This window comes from Centropristis striata, chromosome 21, assembly GCF_030273125.1.
Source record: "Centropristis striata isolate RG_2023a ecotype Rhode Island chromosome 21, C.striata_1.0, whole genome shotgun sequence".
Taxonomy (NCBI): domain Eukaryota; kingdom Metazoa; phylum Chordata; class Actinopteri; order Perciformes; family Serranidae; genus Centropristis; species Centropristis striata.
In genome coordinates this window covers 30494710-30513906 of record NC_081537.1, presented here as the reverse complement: position 1 = coordinate 30513906, position 19197 = coordinate 30494710, and the positions used below count along the sequence as shown (strand labels likewise).

General features: G+C 38.9%; 1 protein-coding gene across 4 annotated transcripts in view; it reads left to right on the top strand.

Moving 5' to 3' along the window:
- The window catches only part of cacna1g (calcium channel, voltage-dependent, T type, alpha 1G subunit), a 405931-nt gene that overhangs the window by 278191 nt on the left and 108543 nt on the right, over nucleotides 1–19197 (top strand). For all 4 annotated transcript variants that reach the window (XR_009389430.1, XM_059324455.1, XM_059324456.1 and 1 more), the window contains exons 17-20: nucleotides 640–821; nucleotides 5336–5674; nucleotides 9979–10158; nucleotides 11986–12086. Coding sequence is in view for 3 of the 4 variants with exons in the window: in XM_059324455.1 (XP_059180438.1) it covers nucleotides 640–821; nucleotides 5336–5674; nucleotides 9979–10158; nucleotides 11986–12086 (802 nt within the window). In the remaining variant the exon portion in view is untranslated. The remainder of the gene's footprint in view (nucleotides 1–639; nucleotides 822–5335; nucleotides 5675–9978; nucleotides 10159–11985; nucleotides 12087–19197) is intronic.

The following is a 19197-nucleotide window of genomic DNA, read 5'->3' as shown; positions in this document are numbered from 1 at the left end:
TGCTGCCAAACATAATATTCTCTCCCACGCATCCCATAAGATTAATGCCATGCTGAAATATTCATGGTGCTCAATAACAGTATGAGGCATCCATTTTTAAGTATGCTGTGCTGCGTTACTGAAGGTGTACCCCTGTGGCTCTTCTCCCTAGGCCTCACCTCCTCCTGCACTCCTTTTATTCAAGTGCACTTTCATTTTCCATGATTTTTTTTAATCAATCTATTTTTTTTTTTTAAATAAGTCACTATTGCACTGGCTCCCTGTTTGTTTTAGGATTTATTTTAAGATTTTACTGATCACTTTTAAAGCTTGTTTTCCTCTGGCGCCTAGCTATTTAACAGAATTACTAATTCCATACCAAGGTTATAATAGTTTTTGATTTTTTGTTTTGTTTTGGAGATAAGGCACGCAGAGTCCGTAACTTCTTTTAAATCACTTCTTAAAACCCACTTTTTTTTTTTAATTACCACAATTTTAGGATGTAAAATTTACCAATTGTTCTGTAAAGATGTTGACATATGTGCTGTATTTTTTACGAAAATATTCTGGTAACCACAGCTGCCAGTTTTTTTCTGTAAGAACAACGGGACATTTTTTACAGTGTAGCATAACCCTCTTCCCTCTGTCCTTTTCTCCTAGTAGTACCTGTAAATGGTCATGTGGACCTGAAGACCAGCCTGACTCCGCCCCTGATCACCCACACGGCGGCCACACCCATGCCCGTGCCCAAGCTGCCCGTGGGAGCGGACCCCGTCCTGGGCTACGAGTCCCGTCGAGGCAGCAACGTCTCCATAGACCCGGCCTGCTACGACAAATCACCGGTTGGTATATTTATTATTGGCACATGACAGTTTTCATGTGTAACTAAGTGCATTTACTCAAGTACTGTATTTAAGTACAATTTTAAAGCACTTTTACTTTACTTGAGTTTTTCCACCTTTGCAACTTTATACTTTTACTTCACTACATTTAGAGGCAAATGTTGTACTTTTTACTCCACTAGCTGACAGCTTTAGTTACTTTTCAGGTCGAGATAGAAGATTAAACATGATCAATATAAACTGATTATGCATGACTTGACTTGAAGTATATTAAAAAGTTCAAATGAGCCCAACACTGACAGCAGTAAAATGCTGCTTACATAAATGTATCACTAATAATTATCTAAAATGCTACAAAGCTACAAAATGCCCCAAAAATATCTTGAAATAAACATGATTATTTAAAGTCATGAGTCATTTTTAAATCAAATATAACTATTAAGTAGTGAAAATGAGCCCCATCTTTACAAAATTAAAATGCTGCTTATGTAAATGCATCAATAAGAATAATAATCTAATAATAGATTTAGAATATATAAAACAGTCTGAGTGGGTCCATTCTGCATAACGAGTACTTTTACTTTTGATACTTTAAGTACGTTTTGATGCTGATACTTTTGTACTACAAAAAACCCTTTCAACGGGGAAAAACTCCTCAAAAAACCCTTTTAACAAGGGAAAAAACTCCTCAAAAACCCTTTCAACAGAGAAAAACTCCTCAAAAAACCCATTTAACAAGGGAAAAACTCCTCAAAAAACATTTTAACAGGGAAAAGCTCCTCAAAAAACCCTTATAACAGGAAAAAAATCCTCAAAAAACCCTCCTAACAGGTAAAAACTGCTAAAAAAAACCCTTCTAACAGGTGAAATACTCCTCAAAAACCCCTTTAACAGGGAAAAACTGGAAGATAATAATACCAGGAATTAAAATGAACAAGAAACTGAAGAAAAAAAAATTTTAAAAATCATTTTTTTCTATGACTTACTTCAGTAAGTTTTGAATGCAGGACTTTTACTTGTAGTGGAGTAAGTTCACAGTGTACTATTAGTACTTTTACTTAAGTAAGAGATCTAAATACTTCTCCCACCACTGCCCCCAGGCCCTCCCGCCACCCGTCTCTCCTCCAGTGTCTCTCTTCATTCATTGTGTGTGTGCTGCTGATGGGTGGAGGTCATAATGATTGATGATGATTAATGTGGCGTGCCGGTGTGACACTCTACTTACTGCTGCCGCTGTCACTCTATGTTTGACAAACCGATGATGGGGATAAAGAGCTGAGAAAATAAGCTCAGATCTTTACATCTGCTCCCTGGTGCCTGTCAGCATGAATCTCTGTTCAATTCAGCTCACGTCATGCAGAGTCAACCCAATCCAGCTTGACTTATCGGAACAAAAGAACAACATCGCCAGAGTTCTAAGTTACAAGATCAACACTTTTACATGCCGTCTGTCTTGTAATTCTTTTCTTCTGTCCTGCTTTTTATCACTCTGTCGCTCTCTTACCCTCCTGACCTGGAAACAGTCATTCACTCTCTCATATTCTCCTGTTTAGATTACTCTAACTCCCTCCTCTCCTCTCTCCTCCCTCCTCTGCTATCTCCCAGAAATCCCTTCATCGCCTCCAAAAGGAAACATTTGTGACCTTTTTGAATCTTGCACCCAACAAATACCCCATTATAAAAAAACTAAAACTAATAAAAACTCAACTAAAACTAAGCATTTTCCAAAAAATAAAAACGAATTAAAACTAGCAAACTCACTCTAAAAACTCATTAAAACCAGCTAAATTCGAAAACAAAAAATTACAACGAAATTAAAACTAAAACTAATGAAAAATCCCAAACTATTATAACCTTGGTATGGAGTAAATAATTCTGTTAAATAGCTAGGAGCCATACCAAAAAGAGTTTTAAAAGTGATCAGTAAAATCTTAAAATCAATCCTAAAACGAACAGAGAACCAATGCAAAGAAGCTAAAATCCGGTAAGAAGCCGAGCTGCTGCGTTCTGAAGAACCTGGTCTCACAGGAATCCGTGAAATAGCCAAGGAATCACTCAAATTTCCGTGAAACTGACACGGATTTCGCTACAATGCAAGTTAATGACAGTCATATCCCGTGGCTATTCCAACATACAAAGTGATTATGTACATTCACTGAGTGAATATTTAGAAAATAAAACATATATTTCTCTCTAGAAATGTGATCAAAATCCATTTTTATGCAGAAACCAAGTCAAAATATTGATTTTTTTCACTAAAAATGAGAGAACTGTCCGCCATGTTTTTTGTTCTGACCGCCGGGACCTTGAAAGTCACGTGACTTGGAACAAACCAATAGGAACAAATATCCATGGAATAGCCACGGGATATGACTTCCCATTAACTTGCATTGTAGCAAAATCTGTGTCAGTTTCACGGAAATTTGAGTGATTCCGTGGCTATTTCACGGATTCCTGTGAGACCAGGTTGTTCAGAACGCAGCAGCTCGGCTTCTTACCGGATTTTAGCTTCTTTGCATTGGTTCTCTGTTCGTTTTAGGACTGATTTTAAGATTTTACTGATCACTTTTAAAACTCTTTTTGGTATGGCTCCTAGCTATTTAACACAATTATTTACTCCATACCAAGTTTATAATAGTTTGGGATTTTTCATTAGTTTATGTTTTAATTTCGTTGGGTTTTTTTGTTTTCAAATTTAGCTAGTTTTAATGAGTTTTTAGTGAGTTTGCTGGTTTTAATTAGTTTGGGAAAATGCTTAGTTTTAGTTTAGTTTTTATTAGTTTTAGATTGTTTATAATGGGGTATTTGTTGGATGCAAAAGGTCACAAATGTTGCCTTTATTTCCTTTTTCTTATCCACCCCAGCCCCAATAAGGTTATTAAGTCATGAAACCAGATAGATAATTTTTAAGTTTTTATTAGTTTTAGTGTTAGTTTTAGTTTTTTGTAATGGGGTATTTGTTGGGTGCCAGATTCAATAAGGTCACAATAAATGTTTCCTTTATTTCCTTTGTCTGATCCATCGTATGAAAAAAGTTGACAAACATTAAAATGAAATACATTTTCACTATAATTTTGGTAAGTTTTAGTTAGTTTTGTAACCACACAATACAGTTTCAGTTAGTTATCGGTTTTTTTTTTTAAACTATCCTTTTTATTTTTATTTCAGTTAAAGAAAATGTGTTTTCAATTCTACTTTTAGACTTTGGAACGGGCTGCCCGAGGAGATAAGGCGCTCAGAGCCAGTAACTTCTTTTAAATCACTTCTTAAAACACACTTTTATAGACTTGCTTTTAAGTAATGCTTTCTATCTCACCACTCCTTTTACTGCTTCGCCTTTTCCTTTTTTACTCCTTTTCCCTTTTATATTCTGTGTATGTCAGAATGTCTTGTGAGTGTTCCTGCTCTGTCTCTTATTGTTTTTCTTTTAATGTAAGAATTGTTTTTAGCCTTATGGCTTCATTCTCAATTCAATTCATGACTCTCTGTCAAAGTACTTTGTAAACTGCTGTTTTTAACCCATTAAGGCCTAAAACGCCTGGAAAAAATCCCTGTAAAACCTCTGGGTGATTTTGAAAGAACCCCCTAAAACCTGAAGTTTTTCTGGAAATTCAACCGATCAGATTAGATTAGAAATGAAATTCAGAAAGTACTTCAGAGCTTATACCCGTGGCTTTCATGAGAAGTTGAGTTTATTTGTCCAAACCTTCAATAAAGTTTGTTAATAAAATCAACAAACTCAGCAAATGTTACATTTGACTGAATAAAAATCCTATGCATAATACTAATACATGCCCATTAGCAAGATGCTAACATGATATGACCATTGGAAGAAATAGACATAGTTCTCATTAGCCTACTGTAATAATAATAATAAAAAAAATATTATCATAATAATAATAATAATAATAATAAATAATAAAAATACATTTTATCTATATTGCAATTTTCAGGGTACTCAACGACGCATAAAGTAATATAAGACATAAACAGTCATGATTTCTTATATCATCATCACAATCAATTAGTATTATTATTGTTATCTCCAGGTGGCCACAAATCTGTCTGTTCTTTGGTAAAAATTTGTCGTCGAAAAACATATTCCTCATCCATAAATCCCGGTCGATTGGTTCCGAGGGTTCAAACTCCGGATCAGCAATAAAATCATCGGTGCTGTTTTCATCAAGATCGCTTCCATCACTTACTTCTGAGCTCCTCCGCTATAGTCGTCTTCCACCATGATTTCAAAGTTCTGGAAAAGTCCCATGTTGCATTGCGACACTCCCACATGTATTCTGATGCATTTTATTGGCCAAGAGACCGAAAATAGGTGGAAAAAACTACAAATACTACAAAACAACGTATCCGCTTTCCCGGCCTTAATGGTAAAATGACGCAACAGCGCCCCCGGATTTAATGGTAGAAATTCAGTAATGCTTTCCCGCCTTAAATGGGTTAAAAGGTGCTATATAAAGAAAGTTAATAATATTATTATTATCATCTTCCTGCTCCAGACCAGTGCCCCGAGCTCCTCCCCCCACGCCCCGTGGAGCTCCGGCAGCGGCTGGACCAGCAGGCGGTCCAGCTGGAACAGCCTGGGCCGGGCCCAGTCCCTCAAACGGCAGAAGAAGCAGTCTGGGGAGCGCCGGTCTCTCCTCTCTGGGGAAGGAGGCTCCAGCTCAGACGACGGCGAAGGTGGAGGAGAAGGAGGAGGTGGGTTGATGGAGGAAGACGACAACTCCCTGGCCAGGACGGACTCCATGTCCCAGTCCCAGAGAAGGCCCCGGCACCGCAGGATGGAGTCAGTGGAGACTCGGAGCTCCATGGATTTGCCCCCTGATGCTCTGCTGCAGGTAGAGGCGGTTTCTGATTCCCTACAGCAACAGTTCTCAACCTTTTTGAGTCGCGACCCCCAATTTAACATGCATGTTGTCCGTGACCCCCACTCACTGAACACAATCTCACACGCACAGTTCAGATCACCCAAAAAAGAAACAAAATGACCCAAAAAAGGAACAAAATGACCAAAAAAAAGACACAAAATGACTTAAAAAAAAGACACAAAATGTCCAAAAAAAGAAACAAAATGACCAAAAAAGACACAAATTGACCACAAAATGATCAAAAAATACACAAAATGACCCAAAAAGAAACAAAATGACCAAAAAAGACACAAAATGACTAAAAAAGAGACACAAAATGACCAAAAAAAGACACAAAATGACCAAAAAAGACACAAAATGACAAAAAAAGGAAACAAAATGACCGAAAAAGACACAAAATGACCAAAAAAAGGACACAAAATGACCAAAAAAGAGACAAAATGACCAAAAAACCCCCACAAAATGACCAAAAAAAGACAGTAAATGACCAAAAAGACTAAAACACATGAACACTTTAACACAGTGGAGACAGAGCTGACTTCCAAAATGATTTGGCGACCCCCAGAAATCATCTCGCGACCCCAATTGGGGTCCCGACCCCAAGGTTGAGAACAGCTGCCCTACAGGACTGTATGTTTGACATTTGACTTGAGCACAATTGTAGTTGAAACCATATTGATTCCACAATTTCCACAAACTGCTCACTTGACCGCAGTAACTTTTACTGAACATCTTAAAATTATATTGTCATATTTTTATGGCACTCTTTTTCTCTGAAGTGTTATTGAGCCCAACACAGCACTCCCAACATGTTAGTAGTGATTACAAAGCCAAAGAAAAGACAAGGGCATCAAACTATGAAATTAGAGTTATTGACTTTGTGATTGAGGAATTGAGAAAATAAAAAATCTGAATAAAATACATGAAAAATGCACAAATTCAAAATAGCCAACAATGTTGAGAAAAAAAAAATGTTGAGAATAAAGTCATCTTTTTGAGTTTAGTAAAGTAGACTGCAACATGATTTTCCTCAAAACATCTAATATATGTTTTTAAAAAATCACATAAATTACATAAAAACAGATTTTCCAAAAACATAAACAGCTCATTTATGTGTAGAGGGATTTTAGTCCTACTAAACCCTTAAATATTGTAGTTATTGCTCGTTCTATGACATTGATGAAAATCAGCTTGTAGTTTGCAGTCTAGCTAACTGTTCAGAGAGAAAACAATGCTCCTCTGATGACTTCTTGACACAGTAATCTGTGAATATCTTCCCAACTTTACCAAACACATGAGCTTTATTCTCTGCATTAGATTTTTTTTTAACTGCATAATGAAAAAAAAATCCTCCACTCCAATCCTCAATCCTGTTCTGTACACGGACATCAAAAATATATTCTAAGGCTAAACGAATTAGGCGATCCAACCGAAAAGACGTCAAAATAAGTTTGAACGTTGACTGTTGGTATTCCATGGGACAGCTACAGGGCTCTCCTCGGTCAGAGATTCCCAACCTTTTTCTTGAGGGACCCACATTTTTACCACTGTAAACTTTGGCGACACTTTAGTTATTTTTCTAGAAAAAAGTTGCAAATTTACAATATTAAAGTGGCAAATCTACAAGGAAAAAAGTCGCAGATTTACGAGAAAAAAACGTGGGGGAAAAGCGACTTTTTTCTCGCAGATTCACCACTTTAAATCTCGTAAATCTGCACATTTTTTCTTGTAGATTTGCCACTTTAATCTCGTAAACTTTTCTCTCAAAATATTATCCCCTTCCTCCAGGTCCGTATATTTTTTTTACACATTCTGGCTGTATGTAATATCCTCTAATAGGGTTGAAATTTGGAATTTGCAAGTATTTCAATGAGTGCCCTATTAAAGGTTAAGAGGTTAAATTTAACTTATATGCTAAATTACTTTTAAAAAAGCAGACATTCAAACTTGCATGAAGCCTTGCCATGTGTTGTGAGCTTACATTGCACCCTGAAAAAATGCATGTATTATAGGCTGGACATAAAGTGGCTGTAGTTTTCCGTTTGTTTTGTTGTGGCACCGTTCCTTCAATTGATGATCTTTGCAGAAAATATTAGAGTGGACTGTTACACCTCAATAGATGATCTTTGAAAAAAACGTCTAAAGAAAACGCTAGAGTGCGCTGTCTTGTGTATCGTAGAAGATCTTCGTACTTGTTGTCCGCAACATGCTCTGGTAAAAGTACCGAGCTTTTAAGTAAATAAAGTTGCCAAGAGAGAAGACTTTGAGTCATCATTGCATGGGTGCAACACCTCTGCTGTGTTCCAATCCCCATACTTCCATGAGTACACTTAAACGCAGTACACTATCCGCACTCACTAAGTACACAGATTTCAGCAGGTGAGTGCTGTTCCAAATCTAATTCTCCGTGGTGCACTTACCGGAAATGACGCTCGCGACGGCCGCCGCGGCTCGTCACCCGCGAAAAACTTCCGGTTTTAAACGGCGAAAAAATTGTCCTTTGTGTTGTTTAATCTTTACTTCTACAATCCGGCAATATGGCTCCATTAACGCAGCAAATGTGGAAAATGCGCCGGCGTCGTCGGCCGCCATTACCAACATTTTTTTCGAGCTGAGCGGCTCTGCCTGGCTCCGCCTCTTCCGCTACGTAGACAAGATGGCGGCCGTTGAGTGCGTATAGTGTACATCGTTCCACACTCAATGTTTTGACCGTTATGAGGGCAACATCCGGGTCCTTTAGGTACACTTCTTTTTGCCGCGATCAGAATCAGAACACCCTGCGTACTCAAACTAAGTATAGTGAGCAGGCCAGCTGACAGTCTTGCCTGGGCCCAGGACGAGATTATCTTAGATGGGCCCCCCGCGCCCAGATGTCTCCTTTTCTCTTGTTGTTCCTCTCCTCTCCTCTTTCCTTATAAGCCATGACTAAATGTGCAGCTATTTTGAAATAAGGGGCTAATTCCCATCTTTCAAGTATAATATCCCTGATTTACAAAAAGCTTTTTTGCAGATAGCCTATTTGTGCAATGAGCTTTATGAATCTATTTTATACTTAAAAATAAATTAAATATTAATTTAATAAAACATTGCAAGCAAAAACATTCTCTCCTGTTCCTCTCCTCTCCTTTCCTCTCCTCACATCTCTCTTTGACAAGAGACAATAATGGTTAATATTAACAAACTACACATGCGCTGTTGCTAAATACACTCTTCATATGTATTGGAATTCTGACACTAGCAGGAAAATAACTGACTAAATAAATAAACTATAAATGACTCTCTCTCTCTCTCCCTCCTCTCCTCCCGCATCACTCTCTCTGTCACCTGCCAGCTGCTGGATCTCTCCCCTCTCTGTCTCATCCTCTCTGACGGAGCTACCAAACTTAGTTTCTGTCAAAGATAACGTGTTGTGTCAGGCTTTCATACAAGCTAATGGACGTTAACATTAGAGCGAGCTTGTTAGGTTACGTTACAAAGCTGTAACCATTGGCTTGTTTCTTACCTTGCTCTACGTTCACTTTACTAGTCCCAGCTTCACCGTCACCACCTTTTTAAAAAATATTTGTTCATAAAATAAGGCCTCCATTTTCTTCTTCTTGTCTTCTCTTTTCTTTCCGTTTCTGAGCACCGGACTTGTGTTTACCGGACATTTTGAGCGAACTTCAAATCAAACGGCAACATCAAAGTTTGATCAGTGGCCAAACCATTTTTGTGTTGGGGGTGGGGGGGGGGGGGGTGGGGGGGGGGGGGTTCTTGACCACTAGTTCAAGGACAATTAGGAAGAAAACAAATAAAAAGCTTTTAACTCAAATAAATATTACATATTTTTTCCACAAATAGGCCTATTTCATTTTATTTTTTTAATCATTCCATAATTTAATGAGGGCCCAGTTCTGGGCCCCCCCCTACCCTGGGCCCGGGACAGCAGACCCGTTTGTACCCCCCTATCGGCGGGCGTGATAGTGAGTATGGGAAGTATAGGTATTGGAACACAGCATTGGAGATTAACTTTTTTCAAATTTATAGGTATAGATGTATATATTTAACCCATTAGATTTATTACACCCCTTAAAATCAAGAGGGCTTCGCGACCCCCCATGGATCTTTGGCGCCCCCCTGGGGGGGTCGGGCCCCCCGGTTGGAAATCACTGTCCTAGGTGAACCCTGGGTTTTTTTGTTTTCTTGGACCCATCTACCCTGACCTCCTCCAGGATGGGTGGATGGATTGATAATGGATTAGATGACCAATGTAACTGTATCCTGTCCCTGTGTAGGTGCCCTACCTGTACCGCTCAGCCAGTATGCACAGCTCCAGACCCCCCTCTCTGGGCCACTTACGGCCCCCAGAGCACAGTGACTGCAACGGGAAGGGCTCTCCGTCATCCCTGGGCCCCACACACGTCTCTCTGGAGGACAACACTGAAGACGAAAATGCAGAGGAGGAAGCCAACCTGGTCAGTCTGCGTGCATGTCGTAGTTAATTATGTAAAGTTAAAAGTTGGGTCATTAATAGAGAAAGTGACAAACAAGTATACGTAGAAATACAAACTGTTTGGTGGGAAATAGTAATCATAATATTCATCTTTTTAGGAAAAATAAAACCAAAGGGCTTGAATCATAGACTGTATAAATAATGGACGTAGTGACCGTGACACAGTGGTTTGTGGACTGCCCGTTTAAAGTTTAGCATTACAATCGTCGCCATCTTGTTTCTGAAAACTGGGAGCGAGAAGGATGGAGGATGGAGAGGGATATGATGACACTGACCTCAACCTGACTGAGAGAAGTCGCTGCTAATTCATGTTAGCATTAACTGGAGCATTAACTGAGATGTTAGTTTTGGCTGTGTGTTACTGACCTGAGAAAACTGAGCAGCGACTCCTTGGAGTGTCTGTTAGTCCAACCAAACACTGAACAAGACATTTTTATTGAACAAAACGTTCAAATAAATAAAGTCATTAAGTGAAAATACAGTGAAAGGCTCAAAGTTATGAGACCAAACAGCTAAACAACCTTTATATATATATATTTATCTATACTACAGGGCAAAAGTTTGTAAGCAACTTCAATTTTCTGTTCACAATGGGTTTCTTAAAAACCAGTATGGATTCTTTGGATTTTTGGTTGTGTTTACTGCATGATCAGACATGATTTATTGAATTGAACCATTTTCCTAAATTGACCTTTAGGTAGACATTGATGTTAGCAGACCATTGCTGAATAAAGTTTAACACAAGAAAAGAAGGACTTAATTTTAGGGTTGAGAAGATTCACAAAAGTAAAAACAAATCACAGTTTGCATTATTCACTTTAGCTCTTTGGCTTTTGAGAGTTTGGATCCAAAATTCCAATAAATCTCAACTGTGTTCATATCTCTGACAAACAAGAGTTCAGATTTATACATTGAGGAAAGAAGGATTCACAAAGTGTAAGCAATAAAAACCCAAAGACCTGATAATTATAGTAAAAATGTGTTCTAATAAATGACTCTTTATATAATAATCACGTTTATTTTGTTGCAGTATAGCAATGAAACTATGATCTTTTTAGTACAAATTAGATCTTGCTTCCAAACTTTTGGCCTGCAGTGTGTATATAGAAAGTGTATCCACAGCAACGTGTCAATAAAGTATATATATATATATATGTATATATGTATATATAGTGTATCCACAGCAACGTGTCAATAAAGTTTATATATATATAAACTTTATTGACACGTTGCTGCGGATACACTTTGTTCTGCTTGATGACGACGGCTCCTGATGACGGCTGACCTTGTCACCTGTCAATCAAAGGTAGCCACGCCCCAAATCATGATTCTTTATCTTCTTTTTTCTTGTAAATGGGACCATTATTTAAACATCAAATTGTCTTGAAGAAGAATTTTTACTAGTGATTGAGTCCATAGTGTTGCTGTAGAAAAAACTTTGAGGTAATAAATCAAGTGAGAAGTTTTCTCATTTTGCATTGAAATTACTAACTTCTGCAGCCACCGTCAGCGCCCCCCCTGCTGGAATTTTCGGTAGAATGCAGCTTAAGGTACTTCCTGGTGTGCACCCTGCTCAGACCTGGAGGTTGCCATCTGGCTTGAATACATAAAAGATTGTTTTACACAAATTTGAACTTACATTAGTTAAATACAATAACGGATCATCTGCAAACCAACAGAGTATATTACTATCTTCTATCCTTGGAGAATTATTGTGGCTAATAATATGCAACAGGAAATTGTGAAAATATGAATAATGAATGTACTGTGCACTTGCTGCTCCCTCCAGGGTCGTTTCGCCAGACTTTTCCGCTGGCTGGAGAAGAAACAGCCAGAGTGGTGTCGACAGAGAGACACGTGGTCACTCTACCTCTTCCCTGAAGACTCAAGGTAGCATTCACACCTATCAGAACCCTCCTCTCAGTTTTGTAATAATATTTTTTTACATATTTATAGAAGTTGTGGGTGCACAGCACTCTGAAAGTTTCTTGGTTTCAAAAGGAAATGAGGTTGTGTACTTTAAAAACGAGTTCTCAGCACCTTTTAAATGATAGCTTTTTGTTATCAGTGGACAAGAAAAGGCAGAGCAATCTCAAACAAGGATTTTCACATTGCATTTGACTGACATCCCATAATGCTGACTGTAATGGCAAAGTGTTTTTTGCCACAATGTGAGCGCAGCATTTTTTTCCTTTCCATCCTATATCAATTCCCATTCCCTCCCGCAATCTCACTTCAGAAGTCTCTTTTATCTGCACATTTCTGCCATGTCAGGGGTGAGTAAGACGCAGAGGGAGGAAGGGAGTTTCTCCTACTGAGTGCTGTGTGTTATCTCAGGCACGTGCTGAATCCATCGCTTCCCACCCTCCTTCGCCTCCTCCTCCTCCTCTCCTCCTCCCCTTCTGGGGCTTTGATCTGAGCGTCTCTGCTGTCTATTTGGAGGATGTGGCTGTGAAGGCAACACCAAGCAACACGCTGGCCCCAGCCTGCCGCCACAGCACCGCAACATGCTCATTAAACATCAAACAACAAGTCCCACCAGCCACCCACCCACCCAATGGGAAACTAATGTTACCAGTCTCATTTGATGTACATTCCAGGCAGTAGATGCAGTATACATTTAAAATAATCCCCATGGTGAGATTTACAAACGAGTTGGCGACACCACAGAAAGTTTTAAAAACTGATTAAATAGGCCAGTTTAGACTCTGTATTACTGACCAGCGTTCTTCGTTCAGTCAAAATTGTATTTACCCAAATCAATAAAGAAGTACGTTTTATTTATTGTTCTGCAGTGACAGCATTGTTACTATATAACAAAGTTACTGTTATTGTATCGGTGCAAGAAAGTATTTGTGTGGGTGGCAACTCAAAATAGTTCCAACAGCAGCACAGTAGGAGCTAATGTCCTCCTCCATTCATACTGCTGGCCAGGGCCACATTGACACTCTGCTGTACCCTGGGCAACAATATTCAAGGGCCCCATCATCACGACCCCAGAATCACCATAATCTGGCAAAATATAGAATAAATTACAGTAATATACAGTAAATATACTCAATACATCAATAACTCACTGTCATCAAGTGCATTTTTTTATGTACGGATGTACAAACGCTCATAGAACTACAAATGCACCACTATGACTAATAATAATAATAATTATTATCATTATTATTATTAATAATGATTATATTTGAGTGTCCTCAATTTTCACAAAAAAATAAGTAAGCAACCACTTACAAAGCATCCAATATTTATTTACCAAAACCTATTCCCAGTAGCACAAATGTATTGAATTGATAGAGGCATCACAGAAGAAGACAAGACACAAATAAAAATCAAGAATCTAGAATCAAGTAGCATTTTGGTCCTCAGCTCATTTTAAACAGAAATCACCCTGAAATCACCTCAAAATTCATTTTTGAGCAACTACTCCGATGGACAGTTTAACATATCAGTGAGATAACCAGATATTTTGCTTGTGCCCACACTGCCCTAGGCCCTTTAGAGGTTGAGGGCCTCTAGGCAATTGCCCAGTTGCCCATATGGTTAATCCGGCCTTGCTGCTGGCCCACGAATTTATTGAATTCACCATCAGGAATTCATTCACACACTGATGAACGCAGCATCAGGAGCAATTTGGGGTTCAGTATCTTGCTCAAGGATACTTTGACATGTAGGCTGCCATGGTCAGGGATCGAACTACCGACCCTCCGATCTCTACCAACTGAGGTTCTCTAGTTTTTAGCACACTATGGAAGTTGTTGATATTAGGGCTGGGTGATATATCGATGCAAAAAAATGATTGATATATTTTTAAATGTAATATGGAATTAGACCATATCGCATATATTGATATAGTTCCCCTTTCTTTATTTAAATGCTGCCCTTACTAGAGTTTGTCATATTTAGTTCTTTTGTAATGTTCATTATTCTTTTCTCTTATAAATATTTTTATTTCAGAAAAAGGCTGGCCTATTTAATTTCATAGGCTCTTTTTATTTAAGATATTGTTTTATTTAAATGTGCAATTTATAGAGCTTTGATTTAAAAAAATAAAGAAAGGTACTCCTGTTGTTATACAGTATTTATGTTCAGTCAAAGTCAAAGCCAAACATGAAATGTCAGTAGTGTTATTGAAACTGTTAATGTAAGTGAACATTTGCTCTCACTTTGCGATTAAAATATTGGGATATATATCGAATATCGATATTCAGCTTAAATAAATCGGGATATGACTTTTGGTCCATATGGCCCAGCCCTAGTTGATATGTTGATCATCCACTGCTATTGGAAAGCGATTCCAGAGGTTTGAAACAAAAAATAAATTCATATTTAAAATGTGAAATTTGATAGGAAAATTATAGGGAGGCAATATCATTATGAATCATGTTTCTTTTGATGAGTATTGAAGACATACAGTTACAAATTTAAACCGTTTCCAAAGTTCTGGATGGTTCTCCTCTCCTCTCTGTTGGCCACATAACGTGATTTGGAAAAGGTTAATAAGAAACGCTCCCTGTAGTCTGTTATTGTCAGAGTATTAAGAAAAGTGAAGGATCTTGGCTCAAACGGGGCTTCAAGCTGACTTTCGATCGCAGCGGGCTGCAAGGTTTGGCCGCCGCTGAGAGTGACACCGAAGACACAGGCTCTGCGTGGCGCCCATTCTGGCCTTGAACCGCCACGGACGCCCGCCTGTGCTCACAATCACATCAAGAGACAGCAGCGTAGTGGGAGGCCGGAGTCCAGCGGCTTTCACATGGACCTGGGTTCACCTCAACCTGCCTTTGTGCTCTCTGTTGTTACTGCTACTACTGATGATTACTGCAGGGGAAGTTTTAAATGAGCAATGGAGTGGGTACAAAGGCATACTGTGATGAAGCCTCTGCGATTAGATGTGTTTGCCGCAAGACTGGGCTGTGTAAGAACAGTGGTCTATCTGCATGAGGACCCAGGTTGTGCATGTGTTCCCTTATACGCTACATGATCAGATTACAAACTGCTCCTTTTAAAAATAACTTTTATTGAACATCTTAAAATTAGGGCCAGGACTCGATTAAAAAAATTAATCTAATTAATTAGAGGCTTTGTAATGAATTAATCGAAATTAATCGCATTTTAATCGCATATAAATATTTGACCTGAGAACAGTGACATGGATTTTTAGTATACCATTGAATAATGACTGAATACATAAGCTTAAGCAACAAAAATATTGTTTATTTTTGTTCAAGTCCAACAGACCAGTGCAATTTTTGCCATTAAGTGTAGCAATAGCATATTTATAAATACAGTACATTTCATAAATCCAGGTAGCCTATAGGTAGGTAGACCTTCGGTAAACTAGAATACTTTGGTTTTTTTAAGTAAAACACAATCCACACTAGCTACCACACTAGCCGCTAGCTGCTATATGTTTAGCATTGAGGTGATACTTGAGGCTGGATGTGCTGCGGTGATATGTGAATTCCATGTTGCATAGCAACACAACCATGCTCTTATGGACGCTTCCATCCGTTGGTTTTTAGTAACTAAATGTCCCATCATCCACGGGGCCAACCAAAGGTCTCATCAGCTTCTTCCTTCATGTTCACTGTGGTTTGTTGTTGTCTCAACTCATCAACGCTAGTTGGTGCTCCAGTATAATCGGTCCTCCTGAAACTCATCCAGTGAGAAACGTTCCGCGGTGCAAAAATAAGTGCGATTAAAATGCGTCAATTTTTTAACGCGTTCATTTTTGTGTAATTTATTAATCTTAATTAACACGTTAAAGTCCCGGCCCTACTTAAAAGTATATTGTCATATTTTTGTATGTAAGTGTTACTGAGCACTCCCAACATGTTAGTAGTGATTACAAAGACAAGGGCACAGTGAGGCGAATAACACATTCATAGCAACAGTAAACAATTCAAGTTAGTACCAAACCTTCCTGTATGAAACACAGGATCAAAAATATGTGCAAGAAATATAAACATACCAAATATATTATCTATTCCCTAAAGACATGTTCCTTTACAACAAAACTGTGTTCTCAATTCGTGTTTCAAGGGAAGAAAAAACAACATAGTTAAACTTAGGCTTAGGCAACACAACTACTTGGTTAAGTTTAGGAATAGTTCATGGTTTGGGTTAAAATTAGTATGTTGTTACATGCCTTAAAGGGGAACTTCAATATTTTTCAACCTGGATTCTTTTTTTTCATGGTTAAGTGACTAAAGGGGACAACATTTTTTTTATTTCTCCAGTGTTGCGCAAGAGAGCTGCAGTCTGCAGTAGCAAAACAAGCTACAATGTAGCTGCACAGGCCATTTGCACACCGTCTTTGTAGTGTCCAGTTTTGCCTAAAAAGTGCCTAAAATTATATTTGTCACACGAACTATGAAATCATCGTTTGAGTTATTGACTTTGCGATCAAGGATCACATTAGTTGGAAGGTCATTCCACCTACATTTGAAGGGATTCTGATAAATCCTCCGAGAGAAAATAAAAAAATCTGAATAAAATACATGAAAAATGCACTAATTCAAAACGGCCAACTCCTGGTTGGAAGGAGATAAAGAAAGACAGGTGAGAAAAGTCTAGAATGACGAGAGATATGTGCAGGTTGTGCATGTGTTCTCTTATACGCCGCATGATCAGATTATGTGGAACCGCACTGTAGGGGAAGTGGGTCATCCGAACAGCACATTATAAGATACAGATAAAAATAGAACAAATAGACAGCAGGGAAGACATTTCCGCAGTTACAGTAAATAGTCAAAGTAATGATCTGTGGCTTTGTTGTACCGAAACTTTATTGTTGCTAATTTCCAGTCCCGATTAATATAACACAGAAGTTATTCAGCCTATAGCTGAGGGAAATGTTGCCATCTGTCAGCTCGTTCCAGGAAAGAAATCACCCAGCAGAAAGAAAGTGATGCAGTTTATGTCTCTGGTTTGTTTTGAATGCACAGAAAAAGAACTGAGTATGAGCGGCTCTTATCTTTTCTAGCCGTTCTACACAAAGAGGTCATGGCACTGCCTCAGCACTGACAGAATCTTCTTCAGCGAGAGATCCAAGCAAACATGTCACACTACCACCCACACTGTACAAGTGACAGGTAATTTCAGGGAAGTGAAGTGCAAAAACATCACAGAGACGCTCAAAGACTTGTTTGGAAATGTAGTTCAGGAACATTAAAGGAGAAATATTCTGTACATTTTCAGGTTCATACTTGTATTTTTGGATTTTTCTACATTCTACAAGGTTTTTACTTATATTGCCCAAAACTGCTGCACCTTTGTTGAACCCGTCTTTCATGAAAAAGCCCAGTATGCTGATTGTACAGTCTTCTGCATCCGTGGTTTTTGTACCGTTTGTCATTACAGCCTCAGGAATGATTATAATGGAGTATAGCAGCACTTCCACCATCAAAAAGCACCTAAAAAGCATTAAAATGGGAGAAAATAATAACATCTGCAACCAAAATTAGCATGTAGCTACATGTATCAATGGAATGACTGTAATGGGGTATCACAGCATTATTATGGATCTCACTGCAAAAAGAGTATGGAGGGATGTGTTCTCAACTGGCTGCTTAGCTCAGGTTGAAAGTCATGAGGCTATCAAACCCAGGGCTGTTTTGTTCAATTTCATGTGGATTGGTGGGGAAATGGTAAAGGTTGTTGATCAGTTGGCTAGTTAGCAAAACTAGCATCCAACAGGTAATTTTAGGGTTAAGGTTAACATTTAATTACAATGTCTCATGGAGGTTTAATCAAAGTTAATGAACAACTTCTTAGGTGCTACAGTTTGATTTTGCTAGCTCCTTCTGGGGTCATCCCTATATTCCCCTGGTCCTATGTTCCCCTGTAGCAATACATACCGGGAAAATGTTTGATTGAGTAGTGTTTTGTTTGAGAAGCATTCTTTGGCGATTTTTACAATATAAAGTGCAGCGATACGGCGGTCCTGAACAAGTAACGCCCTGCGATGATAGGATTGGTCAGCACGGTGCGTTAAATCCTGCTTCACGCTGTGTCGTGTCTCAGCATTTGGTGTTCTCGTCACCTTTTTAGGAAGGGGAGCGTGTCTATGTTCCCCGGGTCCTATGTTCCCCTCTTTGTATGAGACTGGGGAACATAGGACTCTTTTTCAGAAAAAGGGTCCTATGTTCCCCACAATCTATCAGTCTTTACGGTAGACTCTCAGCATGACCAGCAGGCCTACTGTCACATGGCCCACCTTAGCTCAAGCAGCCCAAAACTTAAATTTACACAGACATAGGACCCTTTTTGGGAAAAGCGGGGAAAAAGGGTCCTACGTTACTTTTTCCACAACGGTCGGCCTGCTGGTCATGCTGAGAGTCTACCGTAAAGATTGATAGATTGCGGGGAGCATAGGACCCTTTTTCTGAAAAAGAGTCCTATGCTCCCCAGTCTCGTACAAAGAGGGGAACATAGGACCCGGGGAACATAGACACGCTCCCCTTCTTCCAAAGGTGACGAGAACACCCAATGCGGAGACACGACACATCGTGAAGCAGGATTTAACGCACCATGCTGACCAATCCTATCATCGCAGGGCGTTACTTGTTCAGATCGCAGTATCGCTGCACTTTATACAGTAAAAATCGCCAAAGAATGTTTCTCAAACAAAACACTACTCAATCAAACATTTTCCAACAGAGATGTGATCCAAAGTTTGGCAGGAATTAGCAACATCATCAACCAAGATTACCGGGCCGCCGCCATTAGCATGTAGCTGCATGTAACAATAGAATGACTGTAACAGAGTTTAGCCGCAGATAAAAATCTCCAATTACAGCTTCTAAACCAAAAAGTAAAGAATAAAAGGCATTCCTGCAACTGTGATTCGAAATTTGGGGCAAAATTAACAACATTGGCAGCCAAGATTACAGGTTTCCCTGATGTTAGCATGTAGCTAAATAGCAGTGGATTGCAGTGTAAACACTGTTGTAACATGCTGAAGCAGATTACAATAGAAAACCAGCACAAC